Source organism: Zalophus californianus, chromosome 10 (genome assembly GCF_009762305.2).
Source record: "Zalophus californianus isolate mZalCal1 chromosome 10, mZalCal1.pri.v2, whole genome shotgun sequence".
In the NCBI taxonomy this organism is placed as follows: domain Eukaryota; kingdom Metazoa; phylum Chordata; class Mammalia; order Carnivora; family Otariidae; genus Zalophus; species Zalophus californianus.
In genome coordinates this window covers 106,448,812-106,466,647 of record NC_045604.1, presented here as the reverse complement: position 1 = coordinate 106,466,647, position 17,836 = coordinate 106,448,812, and the positions used below count along the sequence as shown (strand labels likewise).

Below are 17,836 nucleotides of genomic sequence, written 5' to 3'. Positions count from 1 at the left end.
AGCCTTTGCCACCTCTCAATCCAGCTGACCCCTTTCCTTGCCTGGGGATGGTCACCATTAATGCTCTCCCCTGGAACTTGCAGAAGGAGCCATGGTCCCCGACAGCGGTCTCGCTGAACACTCACTCTGTGCCCAGGGCTATTCTAGGTGGTTTGCTTACATGACCTCATTTTATTCCTTGCACAACTCTATGAGAAAGTTTCCACTGTCATTCCCATGGAACAGATGAAGAAATAAACTAACTGCCCAAAGCCAAGACAGCAGGAACCCCCAGTGCCCCCAGCTCTTATCCCTTTCCTCTTCTGCTTATCCTTCCTCATAATCCCTACCTGTGCCCTGTTCCCTGGGATGCGGGACACGGAACAAACTAACTGAGCTTCCGCTCTCCATCCCTACTTCTAATTTCACCCATTACTCCAACAATCCACCTCAAATTCCTTCTCAGAAATAATGCTTCAGCTGCAGCGTACCACCCGACAGCAGTCCTGACCATTCTCATGTATGTGGGGATCAGTCTTTCTGCTCCTATCACAAAACTTAGAGAAGTCAGCCTGCACCCCTGAAAATATGCAAAAGAGAGAATTTTTGCCATCTGCAGCAGGGCAAATTATGGGTAGGCTTGGAGGGTATTTGCCATGTATATGTGGGTGCTGGGAGCCGTGGTGAAGCGCGGTGGGAGGAATCAACGGAGAGGTGGACCCAAAGGAGAATTTTCACCCTGGCCAACCCAGCTCCTGGGGTACAGTGCCCTCTTCAGGCCCTACTGGGAAATGTTAGCAAAATCTACAAGGGAAAGAACTCTTAGGGCTCTGATCTTTGCACATTCCAATAAAAATTTGTATTGCGGTTTCCACAGATGGCATCTGGTTCTTGTCCCACTGCTGTGAATCAGGAAGGGAGGAATCTGTCTTTCTCGATAGCAACGTCAAAACTAAGACAGGTATCCTGAAACCCAAGGCATGCTGCTAATACCCGCAGCTAGGACCCAAACACAAGGTTTAGGACTCATAACCCCCAAGCACACCTTAGCCTGATGGGCCACCTAGACATCCCCAGGCCCACCTAGTACCTGGATCTTTTTTCCCCACAAGTCAGGGCCACCTACCTTATTCCTTGACTTCTCTTCAGACTACTTACTGCTTTCTATTACAAAAAAAAAAAAAAAAAGTCAATGGAACCTGAACTATATGCCCCGGGCCAGTATGTTAAAACATTAAAAACATAACTCATTTATTCCACATTTACGGAGTGCCAACTATGTGGCAGCTTTTGCACCAAGTGTTAGGAAAACATGAAATGACAGTCTATGCCTTTCGCAGCCCAGGGTCCTCCCGGGATTCCCCTGGAGGCGAAAAGACACGAGCTCATTAAGGGTATAGCCAGCTTGGTATGTGACTGCATGTGGACAGGCCCGGGACGGGAAGGACCTGGTGAGGGCCCATGTCCCTGCAGAGAGACACACATACACAAGGAGGATGTTGTCAGATTTCAGAGGGTCTTCAAGTGTGGGCTGGGAATTTGAACTTTCTTCTGTGCTATTATTGTGATGATCCACAACATATTAAACTCTGGTGCCTGCATGATCTGCTGCGATTCTCACTACAAGTCCACGAAACGGGGGGCCCTTAGGTATCATCAGGTATCATCCCCATTTGCCAGATGGGGAAAAATACAACCAAGTTCCACCAGGGAAATGGCGGAGCCAGCTCTTCTAACTTCCTGGCAGGACGGGAGCCAGGGCGGCCCAGTTCTGAGTCAGCGGGTTACATAATTGTTTAATGGAGATGTCTTCTGTTGGTAGAGCGCTTTGCGATTGTAATGTAAGATGTATGTAAGATCATGGGTGCTTTCCTGGGCATTTTCTTATTTATTCTCCTAACTGCACGAGGAGGGCAGAGATGGTAGAGGATCTCCATTTTGCAGAGGAAGAAACCGAGACCCGGAGAGATTATGGGCCTGGCCCAGGCCGTAAGACACTGAGGAAGATAAAGACCAGGAGCCAGGCTCTCTGACTTCTGTTCCCTCTTCTAGCAGAAGCAGGGATCAGAGGGAAAGGAGAGTAGAGGGAGTGGCTGGAGGGGAGAAAGAAGGAGGCCCATCCATCTCAGCATCAACGCCTCCCCAAGGGGCGTCTGGCTGGCTCAGTTGGTTGAGTGTCTGACTCTCGGTTTTGGCTCAGGTTATGATCTCATGGGTCATGGGATCAAGACCCTCGTTCAGCAGGAAGTCTGCTTGAGATTCTCTCCCTCTGCCCCTCCTCAAATAAATAAATAAATAAATAAATAAATAAATCTTTAAAAAAAAAAAAACAAACCTCCCCCCCACATCATCTACTGCCTTGGGCTCCCACTTTTTTCCCCTCCTACCCTCCCCACCACCCAAGTCTCCCAGTGCTCGGGACCAACTCAGCCACCTCCTGCAGCCCTAGCTCCCACCCTGACTGCCGCCTATTGGCCCAAACTCCCTCCCTGGGCCTGAGCATCAGGCTGACCAAATGCACCGATCTGACCCCAGCCCACAGACCACCTAAGATTTTCCTGGAACTACTCAGAATCCTCTAAGCATCACAGCAGACAAGTGTTGCTGGATTTGAATTAGCTAAATGGGGCCTCTTAGACATTGGAATCTAAGCTGAATGTTAACTACGTTTTTCCCAGCTGGTTGAGGCTAATTCCTCTAAAATTCCATCATAAAATGATGTTAGGAAAGATGATTGGCAACAGAAAAGCAGACAGTAGTATGGTTTCCCAACTTATGTGAGTCATGCCCAAATGTCCATGAACTCTCACTTCTTGATTTTTAAAAATTGATTAGTAAAAAGAATTACATGACCCGCACGCAATTTCCGCTTTAAAAAAAAACAACAACAAACTTAGCTATGCTAGTCTCTCCATTTTGCAGAAGAGCAAACTAAGGCCCGGAGAGGGTGAGTGAAGGGTCCAAGGATACATCGCGAAGCCAAGACTGGCGTAAATTCTCTGGAGCACTTCCGGGGGTTTTTATTCCACATGCCGGGGTCCCTCACACTATGCCTGCAGCTGCTAGGCTTGACAAGTGACAAACTCTCGGGGGCCTTGCGCATTCCCGACCCCTCAAAATGCAGGGCCCCGTGGTGCCTTTCCACACCGCCATCCTGTTCTGTCCTGCCTTGCACACCAACCCCCGCCCCAGACAGGTTGGAAGCTGGAACTGTCCATGGCGCCAAAGGGAGGTCAGCGGAAGCAGCCCTCAGAGGACTTATTGCCCAACCAGGAGGGGCTGTGGATCAATTGGCTTTGGTGGTTCTTCCCTGGGTTAACCATTTCCTGGCTCTTTCCCTCTTTTTTTTTTTTTTTTTAAAGATTTTATTTATTTATTTGACAGAGAGAGACATAGCGAGAGAGGGAACACAAGCAGGGGGAGTGGGAGAGGGAGAGGCAGGCTTCCCCGCGGAGCAGGGAGCCCGATGTGAGGCTCGATCCCAGGACCCTGGGATCATGACCTGAGCTGAAGGCAGACGCTTAACGACTGAGCCACCCAGGTGCCCTCTTTCCCTCTTTTGATTGCTCTCCTAACCTGGTATGGAGGAAAGGTCGATCAGGGTCGCGGCTGGGCATCCTTTACATGTCCCGCTCTGATGTCAAGAGGCAGAGGATCTCTCTCTCTCCCCAGGTCTGACCCCTCCGTGGTCCTATTGGTGCTCATTTGAGCAGGAGTCCCCAGGACTGTGAGGGGGTTTGGGACTTTCGTCTTCAATGCCTGGTGCAAGACCCTGCTGGCCCCTCCCTGACAGCTCGTGAGAATGGCTGCCCCAGGCATCACCGTCACTTGCCAGGGGCAAAGGCCCGGTGCCCTGGGCATCGATTTGATGGCAAAGAGTAGGGGTCTGCCGAGGTGAAGGGAGGGAAACCGAAGGTTTCTAGGAACACCTGGGTGTGCTGGGATATGGAAATCTGGATTCGTTTCTCCGGAGCTCAGTTTCTACACATGGAAAATGGGGACAACAATTTCGCAGTGAGGAGGACATGAGGTCCAGTGAGGTTAGCCTGCAAGAATGGCTGTTTCTGGCTCCCGGAAAGTTCTCGATCCACTCATGTCCACACTCCTGCTGTCTCAATGTTAGCGTCCAACTACACCATCATCTCTCACCCTTGATAGCCTCCTCTCCTGTGTCCCCAGCTCCAGCCAGGTCCCCTTGGGTCCACAGCTGCTCAGGCTGCCCGAGCTGCCAGTCAGATCAAGTCACCCTGGTTGTTTAAAAACTTTTGGTGGCTCCTCAAAGGTTCTCCAAGACAGAGCCCCTGCCTCCTCCCAGTGTTACACACACACACACAGGCCATTCCTTTCTTTTTTTAAGATTTTATTTATTTAGAGAGAGCACGTGTGTGTGTGTGTGCATGCGTGCGTGTGTGCATGGTCTGGCTGGGCAGGGTGCAATAGGGATAGAGGGAAAGGGAGAGAGTCTCAAGCAGACTCCACATTGAGCTCTGAGCCCCACGCAGGGCTTGATCTCAAGACCCAGAGATCAGGACCTGAGCTGAAATCAAGAATCAGATGCTTAGCCAACTGAGCCACCCAGGCGCCCTCCCCTCCCCCCACCAGACCATTCTTCAAAAATGTCATTCTCCCTCTAAGCCTGGAACGTTCTCTCTTCCTGGATGTGCCTTTCCAACTTCTTTGCCTCATTACCATGTCTTTGTGGTTTAGAAAGCCTCTCAAGTGTCACCTCTTTCCAAAAGCCTTCCCTTCCTGTCTCCAGTGACCTGGGGCAGGGACCCCCTCCACACTCTCTCTACCAGAGTGTTTCTCTGCCTGGCCACCGGCCAGTCCCTTAGGGGGTGTGTGTGGAGAGAAGCCCTGATGATTGTAAAGTGTGCTGCAGCAAGGTGGGAAGGAAGGCCTGGGCCAGAGGAGGGCGGCCCGCATGAGCGCGAGCTGGAAGGTAGGGGTGAGTTGGCTGTGGGCAGGACTGGCATGGAGCCCCCCCGAGAGGGGTACTGCTGTGGCCTGCTTGCCACCAGAGCCTTCTCCACTCGCCTCCTATTTCACAGACAGAACAGAGACCGCTATGGGCTCCTGGCTGGCTTAGTCAGTGGCACCTGCAACCCTTGATCTTAGGGTTATGAGTTTGAGTCCCACCTTGGGTGTAGAGATTACTAAAAATAAAATCTTCAGGGGTGCCTGGGTGGCTCAGTTCGCTGAGTGTCTGCCTTTGGCTCAGGTCATGATCCCAAGGTCCTGAATTCGAGCCCCGCGTCAGGCTCCCTGCTCAGCGGGGAGCCTGCTTCTTAGTCTCCCTCTGCTGCTCCCCCCGCTTATTCCTTCTCTCCCTCTGTCAAATAAATAAATCAAATCTTTCAAAAAACAAACAAAAAACAGAGGCTGCTAAACATGCCTCAGCGAGGTCCCCTCCCCACTCCCTCCCTTCCCGGAGCTGGCTTGTCCCTCCTGTTGTCTGTGTTCTGGACTCTTTGGGCTCTTTCATTTGATAACATGCAGCTCCTCTTTCCACCATCAGAACATACGGATCTACCATCTACCATCCTATCTTTCTTAAGTCAGGAATGAACTTTAACGAACAGTGTTAGAACGTCAAGTGATATTTTTGAAAAAAAAATTTTAACTGTGGAAATAGACTCATAACATAAAATTTATCTTCTTAACCATTTTTAATAATGTTTTTTTTTTTTAAAGATTTTATCTATTTATTTGACAGAGAGAGAGGGAGACACAGCGAGAGAGGAAACACAAGCAGAGAGAGTGGGAGAGGGAGAAGCAGGCTTCCTGCCGAGCAGGGAGCCCGATGTGGGGCTCGATCCCAGGACCCTGGGATCATGACCTGAGCCGAAGGCAGACGCTTAACGACTGAGCCACCCAGGTGCCCCTTCTTAACCATTTTTAAATCTTAAAATCTTCTAATCAAAGTAATCTCTATCCCCAACATGGGGTCGAACTCACGACCCCAAGATCAAGAGTCTTGTGCTCCTCCCGCTGAGCCGGCCAGGCGCCCCTCGTCTTAACCATTTTTAAGTGTTCCGTTCAGCATCATTAAGTACATTCACATTGTGCAACCATCACCGCAGGCCATCCACGGAAACTTTCATCTCCCCAAACTGAAATTCTGTCCCAGTTTGGGACAGAATAGGGAGCACTAGCTCCCTATTCCCGGCAAACGCCGTTCTACTTCTCGTCTCTATGAGTTTCACTGCTGTAGGTACCTTGGATAGGTGGAATCCTATGCTATTTGTCCTTCTGTGTCAGGCTTGTTTCACTCAGCATTGTGTCCTCCAGGTTGTAGCCTGTGTGAGAATTTCCTTCACTTCAAAGATGGAATGATATCCCATTGTATGAATACACCCTATTTTGTTTGTTTTGTGGACTCTTGGGTTGCTCTCACCTTCTGGCAATGGTGAGTACTGCCACTATCAACATGGGTGTCCAGGCATCTCTTCAAGTCTTTGCTTTCAATTCTTTTGGGTCTACGCACCCAGAAGTGCAATTGCTGGACCCTATGATAAGCCTATTTTTAATTTTTGGAGGAGCGCCATTCTTTTTAATACCTCCATAATATTCCTTCATATGAAAAATATTCCTTGACTATGATCCAACTGCCTATCTGCTGGTAAACATTTAAGTAATCTCGATTTTTTTTCCCCATTATAACCCATGCCACAGTGATCATCTTTGAGGTGTGCCCAGATTTGGGCAAATACACACGGATTTCTGTGGGGAGATTCCTAGAAAGGTAAGGCGGGGTCAAAACCATGCACGCTACAAAGTTTGAGAGTCACTGTCGCATTACCTTCCAAGAAGTTTTCCCCACCCTACAGTCTTAGCGTCAGAGTGTTTGAGTGTGTCTACCTACATCCTGGCCAACGCGCAACGCTTTCAGTCTCTTAAATGGTGGTCACCATCACAGTTGTAGTTTTGATTAGCATTTTCCTTAGTACAAGTGAAGCACAACATCTTTTCTGATGTTTACTGGCTGGTGGCTCGTCTGGCACTCTGGGACTTGTGTTTTTCTGTTCTTTGCCATTAAGCGTTTCCAGTTCCACCTTATTTGACCAGCCAATCGTTTATGCCGCTGTTGCCCCCTATAGAATTTTAGGTTTGAAGTGATTTTCTGTTGGAATTCTGCAGACAATGTTCCACGGCCTCTTAGAACCCATGGTTGCTATTGAAAAGCCTGACGCTGCTTCCTGATCCTTTAGTATGTGACTTGCTTTTTTCTATCTGAAAGTGGTTAGGGTCTTCTCTTGCCCCCTGCTACTCTCAAATCTTATGACATGCCTTCCGTGGGTGTCCTTGCATTCATCATGTGAGACCCCTTCTAATCAAGAGACTTGTATCTCGGTCCCGAGAAATCTTCTTGTGTGGTTTCTCTTAAGCCTTTTCTTCTCCTTGGTTCTATTTTGAACTCTTTTGGTTGGATGTTAGACTTCCCGGACGGATTCTCCGAGTGTCTTTCTTGCCTTCCTTCTCTCCTGCTCTCATTTCATTTCTCTCCGTTGGATTTTTACATTTCCACCCTTGTAGTTTCCATTTCCCAGAGCGCTCCCGTGTTCTCTGTCTGGTTTTCACGGCATCCTCCGAAGGCTGTCAAGTGAGGAGGGTCAGGGGTGGATAAAGTGGTCTGGGCTTACTGTGCCTTCCCCTCTCCCCTGAGAGCTGCCTCTGAGGTCCCGCATGGCTCCTCCAGTCTGGACTCTGGTGCTGCTGGTGGGGGCTGCCTGGGGCCGGGGCCACATTCCTGCCCCTGTCCGGTAAGCTGGGCTCAGGGGGGGATTAGGGGTGGCTCCGAGGGAGAGCGAGGGGCAAAGCTGGAGGGGGCAAGCAGGGTAACCACAAAGGGCACAGCCCTGGGAAGAGAATGATAAACAGGAATGGTGGGGGGAGCCCTGCAGCCCAAGAGCCTGGAACTGAGGGGTGTGAGCAGCTCAGCGGGAACGGGACAGAGCCCAGACGTGAGAGAGAGGGAGGAGGCACGGAGCTGGGGAGACAGAGAGGAGAGAGAGCTGGGGCTCTCAGAAAATGGGCCGAACCCAGAGCAAATTCAGCAGATAGGACACTTCAAGTAGAGGCAGCGAGACATGATGGATGGCTTGGTATCCTGGAGCTTGTCTGGGGGGATTTGAGCAAGTAGAACTTGAACAAGTAAAGGGGAGCACTGTTGGGTTTGGCCCGTGCCACCTGGGGAGGGGAAGCTGGCTTCTCTGCGGGGTTCAGAGGGCTCGGAGGGGCCATCCCTCTGTAACTCATCTATATGTTCAGTGGCCTGTAACTGAGGCAGGACCACCTGCCACCCACCGGGCAGCCTGGGACCCACAGAATCCCCACTTTCAGTCCGAAGGAAGGAGCTTCCCCAGGTGCCAACATTTAAGTACTGCTGTAGGATCTCCAAACACAGGAACTGGTTCCTCCTTGAGCGAGCCTCTACCACTCATGGTACCTCGGGCACAGAGGAGCCGAGGGAAACCGCGGGGATGGGAGGAGCTCGGAGGAGCTCGGAGGGGAGACGCTTTTTCTTTTCTTTAGGAGATAGATGAGAATTTAACATGAGGAGGCTGGGTGGCCTTTTGAAAACCTTAAAGAAGACAAGTAAATATACGCTCACTGCCTACACTTTGGTACAATTCGGCGAACACGAAAGGAAGTCTTCCATGAGTGACCGCTCAGAAAGCTCACGCTCATCAAGGTTTATGATTCTTGATAATGACAAGTATTCCCCCTTTTTTTTCTTTTTCTTTTTTCTTTCTCCAAACCAACCCCAAGGAAAGAGAAGCCTGCGGACTGGAAGGCAGTTGCTCGCAGCTCTAGGGATAACTGTGAGTTGGAAACCAGCACCGTTCAGATCTCTCTCTGCCCTCAGGGGTGGCCACCTCCAGTGCCCTTGGGGCTGAGTGGTGGCACAGACATGTAGTGAATGTTAGAGGGTGGAGGAAACATGGAGGAGTAGAGGCCAAGCCCTACCTGGGACAGTCACGTTCAAATTGACAACAAAATGTATGCACCCAGACAAAGCCTGTCCCCCCCGGGGAGAATCCAGCCCCTGGCACCTCAGTTTGTGACCCCTGTCCCAGAAGTCATTCTGCCCTGACCCCCACCCTGAATTTCTCCTAAGAGATTCTTATTTCTCAGATTCTCTTTTAAGAAGCTCTGCTCTGGACCCTAAATCTCCTAGTGGCTGCCTTCTCTGCACTTAGCAGCTCGGCCAACCCCCAGACCCCAGTTTGGCCCTCTCCCCCATCCTGGCCTCAGGGCGGTCTTTTCTTCCCAGCTATTCTCACCCAGTGTGACTTTGAGGATGACTCCAAACCCCTCTGTGATTGGACCCAAGTGTCCACAGATGACGGGGACTGGATTCGAACCAGTGGGCCTTCCCCCACCGGCAGCGCTGGTCCCCCCGGGGGGTACCCTAATGGAGGTGAGGAAGCCTAAGGTTTAGGGAGACAGCTGGGAGCTGGGGTCGGGCAGACCTGGGCATAGGGAGAAGGGAGGCAGCTGGAAGGGGGTGCCTGGACTCTGGATGGGGGTGGGAGAGGCAGTCGTCAGGGGTGGCAGGGCCTCCTCACCATCCTGGGCTCTGCCTCCCCCAGAGGGATACTACCTGCACATGAACTCAAGCACCTTCCACCGGGGCGGGGTGGCCCGCCTACGCAGCCCCCCCATATGGGAGCAAGGCCCCCTCTGCGTGCACTTCGCCTACCACATGTTCGGGCTGTCGTGGGGCGCCCAGCTCAGACTGCTACTGTTCAGGGACACCAAGAAAAAGCACCCCAGCCTGCTCTGGAAGCATATTAACACCCAGAGCCCCTCCTGGATGCCCATCGCTGTCACCGTGCCTATGGGGCTTGTCCTGCCCAGCCGGGTGAGGCTGAGGCCAGAGCCTTGGGTCCCGGGGGGGGGGGGGGAACCTGGGTGTGTGGGGGTGTGGGCAGGAGGGCCCGGAGCAAGGAGGGGGCGCGGGGCTGAGCCATCTGAATTCAGGCAGGAAAACTGGGAGCCTGAGGCAAAGGACCTTACAGGGTGGGTGGTCCCCTGCTTTCTCCCACAGGTGGTGTTTGAGGGAGTGAGGGGCAGCACGGCTTACCTGGACATCTCTCTGGATGCCATCTCTATCCATCGGGGCTCCTGCAATCGCAGTAAGCCCCTGTCCCTCTTCCTCTCTGCCTCCACCAGCTGCCCAGCGTGGCAGAAGTAGCTCAGGGATCACGGTCCTGCTTTCTCCCAGAGTTGGGGCTACATGCTTCCCTCTGCCTCTACATCTCACATCTCTGAATCCTGAAGCAGCCACACCTAAAGAGAGGTTCTCTTTTAACGGGGTTGTGGTAATACCTTTCCTAGAGTGACCAACCATTCCAGTTTGCCCTGGGCTGTCCCTTTTTTTGCACTGAAAATCCTGCATCTCAGGAAACCCTCAGTTCCTGGCCCAAACTGGATGTCTGGTCACCCTAGCTATTACCCCAGATTCACCCAGGATCAGCCCTCTAAGCTGAGGGCTTTAGAGACTCAAGGGGAGCAAATTCAAGTGAAGGAAAATTCCAGAACCTGAGTGCAAGGAACTAACACTGAGCACAGGATTATGCCAGTTGCTCTCCACATACGATCTAACTTACGACAGGTGGGTACTGTTGTTCCCAGTTATAGATGAGGAAACTAACAGGCAGCTTAAATAATCTGTCCCAGGAATGAACTGCTAAGGGCTGGGACTGTATCTGCTTCAAGAGCCCACCATGGCTGGCAGTAGGACACAGACTGGAACTCAGAATTCTGACCCCAGGCTGAGGCATGCTTTTTGGAGCTGCATCCTCCTAGAAAAAGCTAAATCCTCCCCGCTCTTCTTCCCTTCAGTCTGCATGATGCAGACGTGCAGCTTCGATGTTCCAAATGATCTCTGTGGCTGGAGCTGGATCCCAACAGCCTCTGGGGCCAAGTGGGTCCAGAAGAAGGGGTCGTCCGGGGTGCCGAACGTGTGGCCTGAGGATTTCTCTAGCCCTGGTAGTGAGTAAAGGCCATATTTCCATCCTTTGCCTTTCTGGGCTTCTAGTGACCTCTGCAGGAGTTTACGATGTTTGCCTAACAGTAACTGCCCAGGGATGGCCTGGGGTGAACGCCAGCAACCTCAAAACTCTGTCAGCTCAAGTTACTCAGCAGAAAGCAAACTCCACACACTCAGCTTCCCCCCCTACCGTCCCACAAACTAATCCTAACCCACGCTCCCTAATTTCTTTTCTAAATTCCCACTTCTTTGTTCTCCGTCCCTTTGCATTTTTCCATTCTCAATCATCCCCCTTCGTTTTCCTGTTCTTCCCTCTTCCCCTCCGTCTCCCCCCACCGCCCATAAGCCCTTTCGGCTCACTCCAAGGGCATGCTCTCCTTCCCGTGCCCTTTCCCGCTCCCTGAGGTCTGCCTTCTAGAAAGACCTGGAGAACCACCTCTCCCCTTCACTCAGACGCCCTGGAAAGCAGGGCGGGCCAGCCCATCTCTGCATCACCCCGCCCCGCAGCATCAGCACCCCAGGCCAAGCCCAGTAAATGTTGGCGGTTGTTTTAATTTTCTCTCTCTTGCTTTTCCCCTCTTGCTTCGCATTTTTCCATCTTCCCTTTCTTTTTCTCCTGCTCCTTTCCACCAACCAGATATCCCAGCGTCGCCCTCCTTGCGTTTTCTTTCACCACTTACCATTTCCTTCCTTCCCCTTCCTCCTCCTTCCCTGCTGTTTCCTCTCTTTTCTCTTCTCTCCCACTCCCTACCCCCCCCCTCCCTCCCCTCAAACCCTCTTTTCTGCTTCCCTGAAGCCCGCCTTTCCAGGCCGGGTGCGAGCGCGCTCACCCGGCAGGAACGCGAGGGAGTCAGGGACCAGCACGCCTGCGCAGCCTTATTCTCCTCCCCGGCTACCAGTTGCGTCACGGAGCGAGGGAGCGAGGTCCAAGCTGATTGGCTGCCTGAGCTGCTGGGGTCGGTAGGGTGGGGAGATGCTCGGTTCTGGGCCTTGGACCGGCCCTCTCTCGCTAGTCTGTGAATCAACTATATCCAGTGGATCAAGAAAAGGAAGAGGGCATGACTTTCGGGGACCTAAAGCATCAGAACCCAAAGGGCAGGGTTCTGGCTGCTGCTTTTGAGAGGATGCCGCATTTCGTAAGCCACCCTTTTTTTTTTTAAGATTTTTATTTATTTATTTATTTGAGACAGGATGAGAGAGCACAAGAGAGGGGGTAGGGTCAGAGGGAGAAGCAGACTCTCCGCCAGGCAGGGAGCCCGATGCGGGACTCGATCCAGGGACTCCTGGATCATGACCTGAGCCAAAGGCAGCCACCCAACCAACTGAGCCACCCAGGCGCCCTCGTAAGCCACTCTTGCTAAGCGTTTCCGGAAGGCTCGAAGGCCTTGGCCAGATGTAGGCCCACCTCAGCGCTGGCTGATCCTAGGCAGCTGTTGGGGCTTCCCAGGCCCAGGACCCCTGCCGGCACAGGGCCCTATCCCTGTGCGGGACTCCCCCAATTTCAGCCACCCCACCTTACTGGCCTTTTACTTCGTAGGTGGCTTCTACATGCTCCTGGACCCCAAGAATGCAAAACCGGGGCAGAAATCTGTCCTCCTGAGCCCCCTGAGCCATTCCTCTGGCTGTCTGAGTCTGTCCTTCCACTACATCCTCCATGGACAGTCACCTGGTGCAGCCCTCACCGTCTATGCTTCCGTCTTGGGTAAGACTGGCAGTCGCTGGCTTTACACGGACCTGAGGCTCATCTCCCAGGGTTGGGTTGACGGGAAACTATGGGGCATCCCTCAGAGTCTAGGGAAATCTAGGATATATGCAAGGTTACTCCATGGAGTGGAATCAGGGAGCCAGGAGAGCACCGGCTTCTGGAACAACAGATACAAGTGTCAGGAGAGTGAGAGAGAAGGTTGTGTTTGCATTTGGGAGAGAAGAATACACTCCCAAGTAGTCTCTGTGCTACTCATCCTTCTGAGTATAGGTTTTGTTTTTTTTTTTAGATTTTATTTATTTATTTGACAGAGACAGAGAGAGAGAGAGAAAGCACAAGCAGGGGGAGTGGCGGGCAGAGGCAGAGGGAGAAGCAGGCTCCCCACAGAGCAGGGGGAGCCTGATGTGGGACTCGATCCCAGGACCCTGGGATCATGACCTGAGCCGAAGGCAGTCGCTTAACCAACTGAGCCACCCAGGCGTCCCTGAGTATAGGTTTGAAGTCATTTTTCAGTCCCCTTAATAAGTCAGTTATTTCTCGGATTCCTTCCATTGCAGGCAGCATCCGGAAACACACTCTCTTCTCAGGACAACCTGGACCCAACTGGCAGCCTGTTTCTGTCAATTACACAGGCCAGGGACAAATTCAGGTACAGACGAGCAAAGAGGTCAGCATTCCTTGCACATGGTAGGCACCTCTGATATTGAAAGGGATTGAGGGTCTGGGCCCTGGGAGCAGGGTGCCTGGGTTCCTGAATAGAATAAAATTAGGTGGGGGGAGGGTTGGGGCTTTTGGGCTGGTTCTTCACTCCCAGCACCCTTTCTCTCTCTCTTCAGTTCACCTTGGTGGGTGTGTTTGGAGAGACCCCAGAGCCAGCTGTGGCAGTGGATGCAATCAGCACTGCTCCCTGTGGGGGTGAGAACAAGGCCCGGGAGGACCAGATCGCTCAGAACTGGGGCTGGGACGGGGCGGGGGGGGGGGAGAGGAATAGAGAGCATGGCCCACGTTGCTCACATCTCCCATTTTGACCCCCTAGAGAGCTTTCCTCAGTGTGACTTTGAAGATGATGCCCATCCCTTCTGTGACTGGGCCCAGGCATTAGGGGATGGCGGACGCTGGACCCGGGGAAATAAAAGTATGCACATCCAGGGTGCAGGCGCTTTTGAAGGTGAGGAGATTTAGGACCCCTCAAAATTACTGAGTTTTGTCTCAGCTGGGGGGTTGGCTGGATTGATGGGAGAAGATATTGTAGGTGGTGAAGATCAGCCTGCAGGTATTTCCTGGGAAGCTGCCATGGGGCCCAAGCTGTGGAGATGACAGAAGTAGAGTGAGTTAAAGATTCTCTTGGCTGTGGGGTCCCTAAACTACCCCTCCCCCCCAGAAAATGCAGGCATCTCACTTCGCTGAGCCCAAGGCTTCAAAATCCACACTCTCATTTTCAGTCAAGACATTTACTGATGCAGCCAGCAAAGGAGTCTGGGCTGCTGGCTTGGTTTTCCCTTTCTTTCTGATCTTGCCTTCTTCAGTTAGAAGTCCAAAACAAGCAGGGAAAAAAACAAAACAAAACAAAAAAACCCAACCCTGCTACAATGTAGGGAGTTTGCGTGTTTGCATCAGACCCTCTTTGGAAAGCACGGTGTTGTGAGAGAAAACACTAGGCTGTCCTGTGGAGGTTTGTCATCTTACCCTTTCGATTCCCTTCTTTTCCGCCTGGAAGGTCACTATATTTACGTGGAGGCCGACAAGTTCTCTAAGGCGGGCCAGTCTTTCAGACTGGTGAGCCGGCCCTTCTGTGCCCCGGCTGCGATCTGTGTGGAGTTTCCCTACCACATGTATGGCCCCGGAGAGGGTACTAAGCTCAGTCTCCTGCTGGAGAGTCCTGCGGGCAGTGCCCCATCCACTCTCTGGCACCGCGTTGGGTCTCAGAGTCCCAGCTGGCTGAACACCTCTGTCACCATCCCTTCGGGGCATCAACAGCCCATGCAGGTGAGAGAGAGAGAGCGCCCTGTCAGCGTCTGTGTGGAACGTGGTGACGGGAGGTGGGGGGGGGACATAATGTTTGGGTACAACCAGGGCTGACAAGATGGGCCACTGGAAAGAGAGCAGAGGTGAACTTGGTGTCCCCAAGAGGGATACCTGGCTCCTGAAAAGGAGTGGGGGCAGAGTTGGACTGTCGAGGCTAGAACAAGGTGGCCTTTTGGCAGAGGACAGACTGACCGGGAGAGTCCCTGAGCTGCCGGGGATTCACTTGCATTTCTCTCTTCTCTGTCCCTCATTACCTTCAGCTGATCCTGGAGGCCATCAGGGGTACCCACAGTGCCTTTGTCGTTGCTGTGGGTTTTATCTTGATCAATCACGGGACTTGTCGAGGTAAGACAAAATCCAGGGCCCCAGAAAGGGGGCCATGTTCTGAGATGACCATCTCTGGGACTGTTGAAAATCAAGTTCTCGGTCATGCTTGAGTTTTCACACAGCTTTGTGTTCCATGTTCTGCCCACCTCTACCTTCCTGGTCTTACCAGGATGCTTGCTGGAGTGAGTGTGACTTTGATGCTCTGGATTTCTGTGGCTGGATCCACAACCCCTTACCTAGTGGACGGTGATCCTGAAGGGAGGACCGACATCCTGTTCCTGTTGTGTTTCCCGTATCTGGGGAAGACAGTGGACATTTCTGAGGGGCAGTGTTTGTTGAGTGTTTGTTAAGTGAGTGAAGGTTGGGGTTGGAAATGGGAGCAGTGTTTGTTGAGTGTTTGTTAAGTGAGTGAAGGTTGGGGTTGGAAATGGGAGAGGTGTCAGTTACTCTTTGAGCCTACCCACTCCAACTCGAAGTGAGTGAAGAAGGTGATGGTATGATTTTCACTAAACTCCAGGATTTGTTTGTTTCTTTGTTTTTCTTTGCAGGAACAGTGCCAACAGAGCTTCCTTCCAAATCTCCAGTTTCCCTCCCTGGCCCTTCTGAAACCCCTGTCTCCACAGGAAAACCTATGACTCCCACAGAAAAATCTATGGCCCCCACAGAAAAACCCATGGCTCCCACAGAAAAACCCACTGTCCCCACAGAAAGATCCATGGCTTTCACAGAAAAACACACTGTCCCCAGTGAAATAGCCACTGTCCCCACAAAAAGACCCATGGCCCCCCCAGAAAAACTCACTGTGCCCACAGAAAGACCCATGGTCCCCCCAGAAAAACTCACTGTGCCCACAGAAAGACCCATGGTCCCCCCAGAAAAACTCACTGTGCCCACAGAAAGACCCATGGTCCCCCCAGAAAAACACTCTGTCCCCAGTGAAATAGCCACTGTCCCCACAGAAAGACCCATGGTCCCCCCAGAAAAACACACTGTCCCCAGTGAAATAGCCATTGTCCCCACAGAAAGACCCATGGCTCTCCCAGAAAAACTCACTGTCCCCAGTGAAATAGCCACTGTCCCCACAGAAAGACCCCTGGCTCTCCCAGAAAAACTCACTGTCCCCAGTGAAATAGCCACTGTCCCCACAGAAAAACCCACTGGTCCCAGTGAAATAGCCACTGTCCCCACAGAAAGACCCATGGTCCCCAAAGAAAAACACCCTGTCCCCAGTGAAATAGCCACTGTCCCCACAGAAAAACCCGTGGCTCTCACAGAAAAACCTATAACTGCCACAGAAAAACCCACTGTCCCCAGTGAAATAGCCACTGTCTCCACAAAAAAGCCCATAGTCCCCTCAGAAATGTCCACTGTCTCGCCAGAAAAATCCACCTTCCCCACAGAAAAACTCACCATCCCCACTCAAAAGCCCACCATCCCCACAGAAAAGCCCAAAGTTCCCACAGAAAAGCCCACTATTCCCACTGAAAAACCGACTTTCCCCACTGAAGAGAACACTGTGCCTCCTGAAGAGACCACTGTCCCCCCTGAAGAGACCACTCTTCCTCCTGAAGAGCCCACTGTCTTCACTGAAGAGTCTACCATCCCCGCTGAAGAATCCACTGCCTCTGCTGAAGAGTCTGTTGTCCCCATTGAAGAGACTACTGTACCCCTTGAAGAGCCCACTATCCCCACAGAAAAACCCACCATGCCCACTGAAAGGACCACCATCTCCACAGAAAAGCCTACTATCCCTGCAGAAAAGCCCACAGTCCACACTGAGAGAACCACCATCCCCACAGAAAAACCCACCATTCCCACGGAAAAACCTGTCATCCCTATGGAAAAATCCATCATCCCCACAGAAAAGCCCGCCGTCCCCGCAGAAAAACCCGCCATCCCCACAGCAAAACCCGCCATCCCCACAGGAAAACCCACCGTCCCCACAGGAAAACCCACCGTCCCCACAGGAAAACCCAGCGTCCCAACAGCAAAATCTACCATCCCCACTGAAAGGCACACTGTCCCCACAGCAAAACCTACCATTGCCAAAGAAAAACCCACTGTCCCCACAGGAAAACCCACCATCCCCACTGAAAGGCCTACCATCCCCACTGAAAGGCCTACCATCCCCACTGAAAAGACCACCATCTCCACAAAAAAACCCACTGTCCCCACTAAAAGCCCCACCATCCCCACAGAAAAGCCCACTGTCCCTACAGAAAAAACTACCATCCTCGCAGAAAGACCCACCATCCCCACTGGAAAGACCACCATCCCCACAGAAAAACCCACCGTCTCCACTGAAAAACCCATCATCCCCACAGAAAAATCCACTGTCCCCACAGAAAAACTCACCATCCCCGCAGAAAAATCTACTGTCCCCACTGAAAGGCACACAGTTCCTACGACACCCCAGCCCAGCCCAACACTTGTACCAATTGGGCCAACAGTCTTGGTGATGCCTCCTACAACTACTCCAAGTACCTCCATGACCACTACAACCCCTAGACATACTCCAGGTATGTGATGGAGCGTTGGACAAACAGCTGAAAGTAAGAGACTGTGAATAGGAATGAGAATTAGATAAATGGATGCGTCTAATAGAGAACTGCGATCTTAGAGGAGAGATGAATGGGACATGGTAACTTTAGAAAAAATGAGGACCACCCTGACCAAGAGGGAAGCAGGGCATAGGTGGGGTGGAGGTTGTTGGGAGCCAAGCACTAGGCTTACAACATCTTTTTAAAAAAATAGGTATATAATTCATATACCGTAAAATCCATTCTTCTAAAGTGTATAAT

The 17,836-nt window shown here is 52.0% G+C and overlaps 1 protein-coding gene and 1 long non-coding RNA gene across 2 annotated transcripts in view; one reads left to right on the top strand and one right to left on the bottom strand.

The window, feature by feature from the left end:
• Window positions 1-6,157: 6,157 nt before the first annotated feature.
• LOC113933602 lies at window positions 6,158-11,716 on the bottom strand. Its single transcript, XR_003523404.1, has 3 exons — window positions 11,659-11,716; window positions 10,070-10,275; window positions 6,158-7,575 (listed from the first exon to the last, which is right to left on the bottom strand). It is a non-coding gene; the product is annotated as an uncharacterized LOC113933602 (long non-coding RNA).
• ZAN (zonadhesin) overlaps window positions 9,793-17,836 on the top strand; it is a 30,265-nt gene continuing 22,221 nt past the window's right edge. The window contains exons 1-10 of the mRNA XM_027613890.2: window positions 9,793-9,847; window positions 10,034-10,121; window positions 10,831-10,980; window positions 12,516-12,680; window positions 13,241-13,332; window positions 13,520-13,598; window positions 13,720-13,851; window positions 14,401-14,669; window positions 14,969-15,053; window positions 15,584-17,554. Of these exons, the coding sequence (XP_027469691.2) occupies window positions 9,800-9,847; window positions 10,034-10,121; window positions 10,831-10,980; window positions 12,516-12,680; window positions 13,241-13,332; window positions 13,520-13,598; window positions 13,720-13,851; window positions 14,401-14,669; window positions 14,969-15,053; window positions 15,584-17,554 (3,079 nt within the window). The 5' untranslated portion in view covers window positions 9,793-9,799. The remainder of the gene's footprint in view (window positions 9,848-10,033; window positions 10,122-10,830; window positions 10,981-12,515; window positions 12,681-13,240; window positions 13,333-13,519; window positions 13,599-13,719; window positions 13,852-14,400; window positions 14,670-14,968; window positions 15,054-15,583; window positions 17,555-17,836) is intronic.